General features: G+C 40.7%; 1 protein-coding gene across 1 annotated transcript in view; it reads right to left on the minus strand.

The window, feature by feature from the left end:
• Positions 1–7,197: 7,197 nt before the first annotated feature.
• HSD17B12 (hydroxysteroid 17-beta dehydrogenase 12) overlaps positions 7,198–12,182 on the minus strand; it is a 200,029-nt gene continuing 195,044 nt past the window's right edge. The window contains exons 10-11 of the mRNA XM_002709065.6: positions 8,478–8,627; positions 7,198–8,172 (exon numbers count right to left, since the gene is read on the minus strand). Of these exons, the coding sequence (XP_002709111.2) occupies positions 8,068–8,172; positions 8,478–8,627 (255 nt within the window). The 3' untranslated portion in view covers positions 7,198–8,067. The remainder of the gene's footprint in view (positions 8,173–8,477; positions 8,628–12,182) is intronic.

Here is a 12,182-nt window from a genome sequence, read left to right on the forward strand (position 1 = left end):
GTGAGAGCCGCCAGAAATATAAATAATGGGTTTGGAAATAAGAATCTATGATATGGAGATCACTAGATATGGACCATAAAATGCCAATATATTAAACATTTACACAAACTTTCAATGCTGAATTTACAAAAGGAGTAAGCAGTAAGAAATCAGTCCAGGTAGGTTCAAACAAGCACCCAACTAGTACAGAGGGAGAAATGGAATTTTAAAACATGTAGCTGATCAAGAAGAGAGAAAAAAGAAGCGTAAAAGAGAAAAACAAATAGCATAAAATAATACGATAAAAAGAAGTCTTCATGTTTTAGGAGTTTTAATGAATCTAAATAGAATGACCTTACCTACAAAAGGTAGAAAAAGTTGCTAAATTAAAAATAAAAACAGGGGCTGGCACTATGGTGTAGTGGGTAAGGCCACTGCCTGTAGTGCCGGCATCCCATGTGGGTGCTGGTTCGGGTCCTGGCTGCTCCACTTCTGATCTAGCTCTGTGCTATGGCCTGGGAAAGCAATAGAAGATGGCCCAAGTCCTTAGGCCCCTGCACCCGCATGGGAGACCCGGAGGAAGTTCCTGGCTCCTGACTTCGGATCGGCCCAGCTCCGGTTGTTGCAGCCAAATGGGGAGTGAACCAGCGGATGGAAAACCTCTCTGCCTCTCTTTCTCTCTCTGTGTAACTCTGACTTTCAAAAAAATAAATAAATCTTTTAAAAAACAAATTCTAAGTGTATTTGGCTTATAAGAGACAAAGCTAAAATATAAACACATCAAGAGGTAGGTGAAAGGATTGAAAACTACACTATATGCTAACGATAACAAAGCAAGGGGAGCTACATTGATATTACAGATATTGAAAACAGATTTACAGTCAAAAAGCGTTTAACTTACCAGGATGTCCTAAGAATTCTAAACTTCATTCACTCACTAAAATGTAAAAAGGCAAAATTGGTAAAACAGGAGAAACTGGCCAATCTACCATTATAGCACAGAGGACTCAAAACCCCCTTCTAAGTTACTGCAAGGTCAGGGAGATGTAACTATGTGAAGATCTGAAAGATTTGAACAAAACAATTAACAAGCTTGATCTAATGGATATATATATATACACACACATATATATATATATACACACACACTTATACACACACATAAATTGTCTTCTTACACACAGAACACTTTAAAAGTTGGCATATCTGGACAAAAAAACAAGTCTAAAACATTTCTGATAGGTAATAGAAGGTTTATATTTGTATTAGATTCCTAGAACTGCTACAACAAATTGTCACAACTAAGGGTTGAAGACAACAGGAAGTTATTCTCTCCTCATTCACTGGAGGCAAAAGCCCCAAATCAGGATTACAACATCGAAATCAAGTTGTTGGCAAGGTCTGTGGTCCCCCCCTGAACTCCTGGAAAAGCACTTGTTCTTTGCCTCCTCTGGTTTCTGTGGATGCTGGCATTGCTTGGTTTGTGACTCTCTCTTCAATTGCTGCCTTCATGTTCACATGACCTTTGCCTCTTCTATGTGTAATTGCTCTCTGTCTCTTATTAAAGAAACTCGTAATTGTATTTAGGTCTCGTCCAAATAACCCACCTCTTCGACTCAAGATCCGTAACTTAACCATATCTGCAAAGACCTCCTTTCCATGTAAGGTATCATCTACAGGGTTCAGGCATGGGGACCCGATGTTCTGGGGCTATCACTCAGCCCACAACAAAAACCCCAATCCTGAAATGCTTTGAAATCTGAAACTTGGTGAGCACTGATGCAATGCTCACAGACCAGGTACACTTACATTGTGCCAGGCTAGGATCTAAACACTTAAAAGTCTATTAACTTTGCTCTGATGCCATAAACAGGAGTGTCAATTGGTAAAGTCAACAACAGGAGTCACTGTGCACTTACTCCTCATGTAGGATCTCTGTCCTTAACGTGCTGTACACTGAGGCTTAATGCTATAACGAGTACTCAAACAGTATATTTCACTTTGTGTTTCTATGGGGGTGCAAACGACTGAAATCTTTACTTAATGTACACTAAACTGATCTTCTGTAAAAAAAAAAAAAAAGAAAAAAAAGAAAGAAATTATCAATTCCCAACTTGACTCTCACTGGGATTAAACATGACAATAGGTCTGATCTGATTTCATCATCATTTAAAAAAAAATCATCTATTATTTTTCACTTTATGTTTCTGTGTGGGAGCAAACTGTTGAAATACTTACTTAAGGTATACTAAGCTGATCTTCTGTATATTAAGATAATTGAAAATGAATCTTGATGTGAATGGAAGGGGAGAGGGAGTGGGAAAGGGGAGGGTTGTGGGTGGGAGGGACGGTATGGGGGGGGAAGCCATTGTAACACATGAGTCGTACTTTGGAAATTTATATTCATTAAATAAAAGATTTAAAAAAAAAAAAAAACTTTGCTCACCAACAATCTATGACATCTGTGCTCTTATTACTTAGGTTTTCAGATGGCAAAACTGAGAAAGGTTATAACCATTTGTCTAACTGTAGTATACTCACATATTCCCTCACCACAGTACAAATGGTTAGAACCAATAACAAAAGATATCTTTAAATGTCTATTTTGAGCTAATTTTAGATTTAAGATAAACTTGCAAAACAGCACTTCACATATACCTTCACCAGTATTCTCCAAATGTTAACACTGTAAGTTTGCTTTCCTGTTTTTCTTTTTTCTTTTTTTTTAAAGATTTATTTATTTATTTGAAAGTCAGAGTTACACAGAGAGAAGAGAGGCAGAGAGAGATTGAGAGTGAGTGAGAGAGAGAGACAGAGAGGTCTTCATGCGCTGGTTCACTCCCCAGATGGCCACAATGGCCGAAGCTGTGCCGATCCGAAGCTAGGAGCCAGGAGCTTCTTCCGGGTCTCCCATGCAGGTGCCTGGCCCAAGGATTTGGGCTCTCTTCTACTGCTTTCCCAGGCCATAGCAGAGAGCTGGATTGGAAGAGGACCAGCCAGGACTAGAACTGGCACCCATGCGGGATGCTGGCGCTTCAGGCTAGGGCATTAACCCGCTGCGCCACAGCACTGGGCCCCTACCAGTTTCTTAATACATAATTTCTCCCCAGACTTTTTGGGATTAAATTGCATATATCACGTCCCATTACCTGTCAACACTCCAGGGTGCTTTCCTAAAAAACAAGGACTTTTTCCAAAGTAACTGAAGTAAAATTTTCAAAATCTGGAAATCAACATTTATACAATGTCAAGCAATTTACAGATCTTAGTCAAATTTTACCAGTTGTCTCAAAAGCACCTTGCAGAGCAAAGTCAAACTTTTTCCTAACTAGCGCCCAATCTGAGATGCGTTGCATTTAGTTGTCATAGCTCTCTGGTATTCTTTAAAACTTGACACTTTTGACAAGGATAATCTGGTAATTTTGTAGAATATTTCTTAATTTAGGCTTTTCTGTTTTTTTCCTGGATTAGCTTCAGATTATGAATATTTGATAGGAATATCACATAAATAATATTGTTTTCATTTTTTTATTTTACTTTTTTTAAAAAAGATTTTGTTTGAAAGGCAGAGATAGAGAGAGAGGGAGAGGGGGAGGGAGGGAGGGAGGGAGGGGGAGGGAGGGGGAGAGAGAGAGAGAGAGAGAGGGAGAGAGAGAGAGATCTTTCAGCTGCTGCTTCACACCCCAAATGACTACACAGCCAGGGCTGGGCCAGGCCAAAGCCGGCAGCCAGGAGTATCTTCAGATTGCCTATGTGGGTGTAGCAGCACAAAGAGTTGGCCCATCTTCTGCTGCTTTTCCAGTTCATTAGCAGGGAGTTGGGTCAGAAGTGGAGCATCCAGGAATCAAATTGGCACCCATATGGGATTTTTAAAACTATTTATTTGGAAGGCAAAGTGACAGAGAAAGAGGAAGAGACAAAGAGAAAGCAACCTTCCATCTGCTGGTTGGTTCACTCCTCAGATGGCTACACAATCAGGGCTGGGCCAGGCTGAAGCCAGGAGCCAAGAACTGCATCCTGGTCTCCCATGTGGGTGGGAGGGACCCAAGTACTGGGATCATCTACTGCTGCTTTCCCAGGCATATTTGCAAGGAGCTGGATTGGAAGTGGCGCAGCCAGGACTCCACCTGATGCACAGTTCCAGGATGCCAGTGTCACATGCAGCAGCTTAACCCCCCACACCACACCCTGGCTCCTTATTGCGTCTCCAGTGCATCATATCAGAATAGACAAATTATAAAATTATCTTTTTTTTTTTTTTTGACAGGCAGAGTGGACAGTGAGAGAGAGACAGAGAGAAAGGTCTTCCTTAGCCCTTGGTTCACCCTCCAATGGCCGCCGCGGCCGGCGCGCTACGGCTGGCACACTGTGCTGATCCGATGGCAGGAGCCAGGTGCTTCTCCTGGTCTCCCATGGGGTGCAGGGCCCAAGCACTTGGGCCATCCTCCACTGCACTACCGGGCCACAGCAGAGAGCTGGCCTGGAAGAGGGGCAACCGGGACAGAATCCGGCGCCCCGACCGGGACTAGAATCCAGTGTGCCGGCACCGCAAGGTGGAGGATTAGCCTAGTGAGCCGCGGTGCCAGCCTAATTATAAAATTATCTTATTAGCAGTGATATTAATACCAGATTTTAAAAATTCTGCACTTGTTTTCATTTTATTTGAAAGGCAGACAGAGCAAGACAGAAAAACAAATGGAAAGAGAGAATTTCCATCCACTGGTTTACTCTCCAAATAAGCTAGGGCTGGATCATGCCAAACCCAAGAGCCTTGAATTCCATGCAGGGATCCTGCATAGGTGGCAGAGACCTTCAGCCATCACCTGCTGTCTTCCAAGGAGCACTTGGCAAGAAGCTGGGTAGGAAGTGGGATTGAACCAGACACTCCAGAATGGGAGGTGGGAGTCTCTCTCCACTGGTGACTTAATGCTGTACCAAGCACCAGGCAATTATTACAAACTTTATTTTTTTTAAGAAATAGCTTTATAAAACTCTTAAATTTTTGAATTTAGAGGTACATCTCAAACTAATTCAAAGGCCTAAGAAATCATAATGTAAAAATATTAGACATTGAAGAGTAATAAAAATGTGTATATATACATGTTTGTGTACACACACAATTGTGGATTCAGTAAAGGAGATAATTCAAATAAACACAGATGCTTTTTCTAGGAAAAAAAATCACTGAACATAAATAAGTTAACTGTCCAACTTGTGAAATAAGAGAAACAGAATAAACCCACAGAAAGCAGGACATATGGGATGGATATCTGGCATAGTATCCCAAGATACTGCTTGGGATACCAACACTGCACGCCTGAGTACCTGTGTTCAAGTACCACCTCTGTGTTGGATTCAGCTTTCTACTAATGCACACCCTGGGAGGTGGTAGAGGATGGCTCAAGTACTTGGGCCCCTTCCACTCATGTGGGAGACCCAGCTGGAGTTCCAGGCGCCCAGCTTTGGCCTGGCCCAGTTCTAGCTGCCATGGGGATTTGGGGAGTGAACCACTGGGTGGAAGATATGTCTCTGTGCCTCTGCCTTTCAAATAAAACAAATAGATAAAAGTTTAAATCTCCTCTTTTACCGAGAATCGGCACCCTTGATAGTGGTATCAGCATTGATGTTTACTCTATAGACAGTTCGGTTCTGGGAATGGCACTGTGGCAAAGCAGATCAAGCCAGGGCTCATGACACCAGTATCCCATGTCAGAGTGCTGCTTCAAGTCCCAGCTGCTCCACTTCAGATCCAGCTTCCTGTAGATGTGCCTGGGAAAGTAGTGAAAGATGGTCAAGTACTTAGGCCCCTGCCACCCAAGTGGAAGATCAGGACTGAGTTTCTGGCTCCCGGCTTTGGCCTGGCCCAGCCTAGCTATTAGCGCTGTTTGGGGAGTGAACCAATAAATGGAAGATCTCCCCTCACACTGCACTGTTGCTCTTTCAAATAAACAAATCTTTTTGTTTTTTAAAACTTCAGTTCTATTATATTTTGGTGCAGTAAGTATTGCATGAAATCTTAAAATTAATCCTTTATAGCATAGTATGTGAGGAAATGGAGACCAACAACACCATCTTTAGCATTTACTTATTCCATGTGCATGTGGGACCGGCAGAAGGGCAAATCAGAATAGTAAGACTCTTGTGTGTAGGACAGCTCCTCCGCTGCTCCCTCCCCTGCATGTCTGCGGACACTTTGGATGTCTATGCAAAATGACAATGAAAAGAATTTTAATAAATTAAAACATGGCTTTTTATGTTCTGAGTTAAGCTAACTCTACAGATATAATTAATACTATATTTTAGTCTATCCTTTTTGGGTTCAAATTTTATCTAGCACACATCAGAACATAAAATCAAACCAATATAGAGATTAATTTTATAAATTAATATAAAGCCTAACTTTTTTATCCCTAAAAATATGCTTGACTATCTTGGTGGTTTGGAACACAGTCTGCTCTTCCAGTGCAGTTTTCCTTTCCCATACCCTGAATCATGTATTTTCATGTCCTCATCTTCATCCTTCAGTGTCAAAGGCAAGAGCAGACTTGTCAAGTTGAAACTGTCAAAGGCAGAACACAGAAATTTTGAAATTGCTAAGGGATTTCCTAGCCAGAATTACAACTATCTTTTAAAATGGGACAAAAGAAAAAGTGTTTGGATTCTTGTTTGCAACCTCTTCCTATCTACCACTTTTCTGCCAAAAACAACTACCACAATTACCAAGCAACCAACCAACATGTAAAAACATACAAGTTACTGCCCCGGTCATGGTCCTCCGGCATTTCTACAACAAAATAAGAGAGGAAAAAAGGCAAATAATGTTTTATTTTATAAAGCTACATGTATTCAATTTAGATGACTATCTGTTATTCTAAGATTATGTTCATCCTTTTTTCTGGGGTGCTAAAATCTTTTTTCTTTTTTTTTACAGAACGATGTAGCTGATGTTAATTTGTTTTTCTTTTTTCTGTCTTATGTCCTTAAGTGCCAAAAATTAACAACTGGAAACAAATACCCCATTAACATTTTTTTCTTTTGCATAAAACTAGGAACAACAGCCTAGTTCAAAGCCTGCCTTCTATAATACATGGTCCATAGCATTGAATTATTTCTTGGTGATTTCCCTACCTAGATTATGTGACCGGATAAAGGTCAGCCTTAATTCATATTAAACCAGTGTAAATACAGCCTTCAGTTTCAAGCATCAGAGAAGCATACTTTCATTAAACACCATGGCTATATCATCTTTTATTAAAAATGAATTACATCAGTAACCTATAGGGTACCAATTTAAAAGTATACTGCCATCTCCATGATGGCATATTATTATAAAATTAATCTATTGTTACATATGTGAGCACTATTGGTACAGCACAGAACAGAGGCGGCAGGGTTCAAGCAAACCACTTTGCTGAGTCAGGATTTCGGTGGTATCATAGGGAGCTGCCAGACTCAAGGTACATTTTGGCCCATTTACCTTCAGAAATCACACACACGGCTGTCAGTATTTACATACACTCACACTGAGAGGAAGTAACATGGATACCAGAAAGCATCCTTCCGTGGGCTCCATGTGAGAAACAACTCTGTCTGTCTTTCCAGAAAGAGTAGTTCCAACTAAATGTACAAACTGGAACACACTTTTAGAAAATCTTCAAGACATCTATTTTAAATTGCCAAGTGTCTGCCCATAAGTGGATCAGTTCATCTCTATTCCTTCAAAGTGTTACAGGCAAACAAGACCAGCTGGCCATTACAGCTTATGGCACGCCTCAGAGAAAGGGCAAGAATCGTGATTATCAATCAGAGCTCGGGACAGACGAAACAGCTGGGTTTTATGCCTGACTTGAGCATTCTGTGATTTGCTATACCCGTGCTCTTTGCTACTAAGCTCTTTATCCATTTGATACAAGCATTTACATCACGCGTCAGATTTATTCTTGGTAGTATCCAGAATATATGTCAGGAGCTTCTCAAAGCAACTTCTGCTTTATTTAGCCATGTTAGTAACCACTGGAACATCCATGGAATCTGGAGACTGGCAGGGTGCTCTGCAATGACCAAGTTACTCAACACAATCATCAGTGCTTAGTTCTTCTTGTATTTCTTCAGATAGCGAGCCCGCACGGACTTGTTGACATCCATGGATATTTTTACAAAAACCCACGAAGGCAGCATTGAGTGTATTGTGCCCTGGGGGGAAAATGGGGGAAATACATAATTATAGCCTATAGTTTGGGCTAATCTGGAGCCATTGAGTTTATTTCTTATTACACTTATTTTATTTACAAGTAGACTTTAAAGTTCTTGGGTGTGCAGTTTAATTTTAAAATTAAACATAGATGCCTTGTTATCATCGTATGCATGGCTAATATAAAGAAACTTCAACAAGTTCATGGAAAATTTTCTACAAACTTTGGGAAGATCTCCTGTATGTCTTATACTATTTTATACCTCAAGCCAGAGAGTACTGCTTAGGGACATGAAGATTGACTTACCATCAGAGAATGGACCAGGTATCCATTAGTGCGAGACTGCAAGCCAACTGTCTTAATTGCAGACTTCACAAACGTCTCAGACGAGGGCTTATCAAAAGTAGGCTTCCGGATTTTAGCCAGTTTTGTAGCAACGTAGTATGGCAGCACGCTCTGGAAAGGCAGCACATGCCAATGATTAGGGGGACCGCAAATTCAGAATTCACAGTGATGCCTGAGGCTCTTAGCAGCAGAAATATTCTGATGAAAGAGAGGAAGAGAGAGAGGAAGAGAAGCAGCTACCTAAAGAGAGGTTGACAGAATATATGATGGCATAAAATAAAAAGGCAGTAAGTCATTCTACTGACTAAACAGAAGTTGAGACTATGGAAAGTATTAATAAGCATAAACATCTCTTTGAACCTTTAAAAGAAAGGCATTGAATAGAAAGCTAGAGAGCAGATATTCAAGATAGGATTCACTTTCCACTGTGACTCAACTCAACATTGTCACAGGAGCACCAAGTAAGATTTTTGACATTCCATCCTCCAAAAGAGATTAAGTTTTCCATGACGTGTGCTTCATTGAGCTTCTTCTATCAGGTTTGGTCCTTCCAAAATAGACATTTCACTTTCTTGGCCTTGGGTCACCATTTTTCTTCTCTGGTTTCCTATTATTCTGCTTTTTCAGTTTTATGAACTTGGCTATTGTTAAGAAAGGATCACCTCCTCTTTTCATTTTTCTTGGGGGGAGAGGGAGAGGAGCGACAATGTAACAATATGGAAACTGCATAATTAAAAGACACCTGACAGGGCAGGTACAGAATAACAAATCTGACTGACTTTTCAGAGAAATTTCACTAAGGTTAAGTTCATTGCCATGATGTGACATTTTATGTAACTCAACACAGAATACATGGGAACACTATTACGATGAGCCTTTAGTCATGACCAGAGGCTCCTTCTGCAGTCTGAAATAACTTGGGCAGAGCAGTATACCAAAGAGTCACATCTGTGAAAGGACAGGTTATAAATGACACTGACACATCTCTTACAGGGGAGGATCTCTCCCAACACAGAGTGGGCAAAATTAAAAAAAATTCATCATTAGAAGTAGAAACAAAACTGAGATTTGTTCCATCTATGGGTTCCTTCCTACTAAGACCTGGGAGGAGGGGTCTCATGTCTTCTTTGGGTTTTTGTCTATGTGTGTGTTTTGGTAACTGTATTTTTCCCATTCCCAACTATGAGTCAATGCCTACAGCCTACCCTCTTTGATGGGTGAGCTAAAACCAAGAATCCAGGAGCCTGACCACTGTCTCTTCCTGCAGCCACAAATCCACACTAAGTAGACTAACTTCACCAGAGCACTTCCTCATCCGGGTCAACTGACTGGCTGACTTTTGATTTTTGAGAATTTGTTCATTGGAAGTATCACTATATACTTATTCTTTACTTAATGGGCAAAAGTTTTTTTTTCCCCCCAAAATGTCTTGACTTTTAAAACCATTTGCTGCAAGGATAAGAGTGCATGAGAACACAGATTGGACATATATCTCAAACACAAAATCTGAAATATGGAGCTCAATGAATAAGTAAAGAAATAACTGTTCCTCTAGCAAAGCAAAAATGTATACACACATGCTCTGGTGTCAATAATGCAGGAACATGAGTAAACCATTGCTCATCTCTATGCCTCAGCTTTAAAATAATTCCTGTATGTAGATCACAAGCCTAGCAAAGGTGTAAAGTTTTGAGCTTCTCAAGATAAAGATGTTCTGATAATGATGACTTTCAATTGTATTTTAATTCTCTATTCCTTTTTGCCATCCATCCTGCTTTGCTCTCCTAATCTGTTTATGGCATAAATTGAAGAATTAAGTTGCACTGTCTGATTGAACCACTGGATGGTGCCACAAGCTAACTTACCATTCAGCTTAAACCATGACAAACAAGAGAATTCCTTGGTTCTGGGTGTGGGGACAAGAGATAGATGCGTAGGAATTCCAAGTTGAGCTATATTTTCCAACTAAGAAATAGAAATTCTATTCCAGAAAGAGCACTTATTTATTTCCACAATGGTCTGAAATGGAGGCAGTTAACATAGCCTCAGAACCATGTGAAGGATTCTGAGATGTCCTAGGTTTTGAGCTAAATCTTAAATGAAGTGGGGGTGTGGGGGAAGGGGTTGCTAGGTAGGCATAAAAGGGAGCAGAAGCCATACAGAAAAGGAGACCTAAAAAGAGCATGGTGCTAGTGCAGCATGGTTCAAATGCAGGAAAGGTATGCAGCAGTGCAGGAGGGACGCAAAACAGCACAGAAAGAAAACTAAGCACAATCACTGGACAGCATCAAGTTCTAGAACATAAGCTCCATGAAGTTCTGGGCCTTTATTTCAAATTTATTTATTTTATGTAAGAGGTAGAGAGATAGAGACAGATATGCCCACAACAGGGGAGGCTCAGCCGTGCAGAAGCCAGGAGCTTCAAACTCAATCTGAGTCTCTAACCTGGGTGACAAGGACCCCACTACTTGAGCCATTACCTGTTGTTTCCCAAGGTGTGCATTAGCAGGAAGCTAGAATTGGCAGCAGAGCTGGGACTCCAACCCAGGCACTCCTATGGAGGACGTGGGCATCTAAAATCATATCTTAACTACTAGGCCAAATGTGCACTTGGAGATCTGGATCCTATTAACCAGTGTACTCTCACTGCTGAGAACAGTACTTGGTACCTAGTGAAGACTTAATGAATACCTACTGAATGAGTGAACAAAAGAACACTTCAGTGTGGACAACTCTGCACAATAGCATTTGAGTCCTTTTCTATAGCTATAGTCCAGAAAAGTAATTACACCTGCAACCTGATAATATAAGAATTTATTTCTGTTTTACCAAAATGTTAGGTAGTCTGAAGCTTAAGCTTATACTATCTAAACAGAGGCAAACAGATAAATATAACTACTTGCCAAAAATTTTAAAAGGAATAGTTCAAGTCACATGTGAAAGAAAAAAAATCATTTTATATAAAAAGGTCATTGAGGTGCACCCTTAGACTACTCAAGAAAAATCCAACAAATAATAATTAATTCATATCTCCTTACCCAGGAAAACATAAAGGGAAAGGATCAAGAAGATACTCAGACTTTTACAGTGAGTATTTGGGGCAGAACAACTTTAAAAGGTTGCTTAAGCTCCACAACTGGCCATCAGAAATTTTGCCAGCTCAGAAACAACCCAATTTTTTTTTTTAAAGATTTCATTTATTTATTTGAGAGAGAGAGTTACAAACAGAGAGAGGGAGAGACAGAAAGTTCTTCTATTAGCTGGTTCACTCTCCAAATGGCAGCAACGGCTGGAGCTGCACCAATCTGAAGCCAGGAGCCAGGAGCTTCTTCTGGGTCTCCCACATGGGTGCAGGGGCCCAAGCTCTTGGGCTATTTTTCACTGCTTTCCCAGGCCATAACAGAGAGCTGGATCAGAAGAGCAGCAGCCAGGACTTGAACCGGTGCTGATACGGGGTTGCTGGTGCCGCAGGCAAAGGCTTAGCCCACTACATCACAGCACCGGCCCCAAAAATTCAACTATGACAGCTACAGATGTGGACAAGTGTCTGGGTTTTCAAATTTTGAATCCCAAACAGAAAATAATCAGGCCACTGAGCAAAACTGTTCATGCTTTGCCTTTGCTCAGCCCATTTAAAAAAAAAAAAAATCCCTGGAGACAAGTTGA

The sequence above is a fragment of the Oryctolagus cuniculus genome, chromosome 1, assembly GCF_051225735.1.
Source record: "Oryctolagus cuniculus isolate XC-2025 breed Fujian yellow rabbit chromosome 1, ASM5122573v1, whole genome shotgun sequence".
In the NCBI taxonomy this organism is placed as follows: Eukaryota; Metazoa; Chordata; class Mammalia; order Lagomorpha; family Leporidae; genus Oryctolagus; species Oryctolagus cuniculus.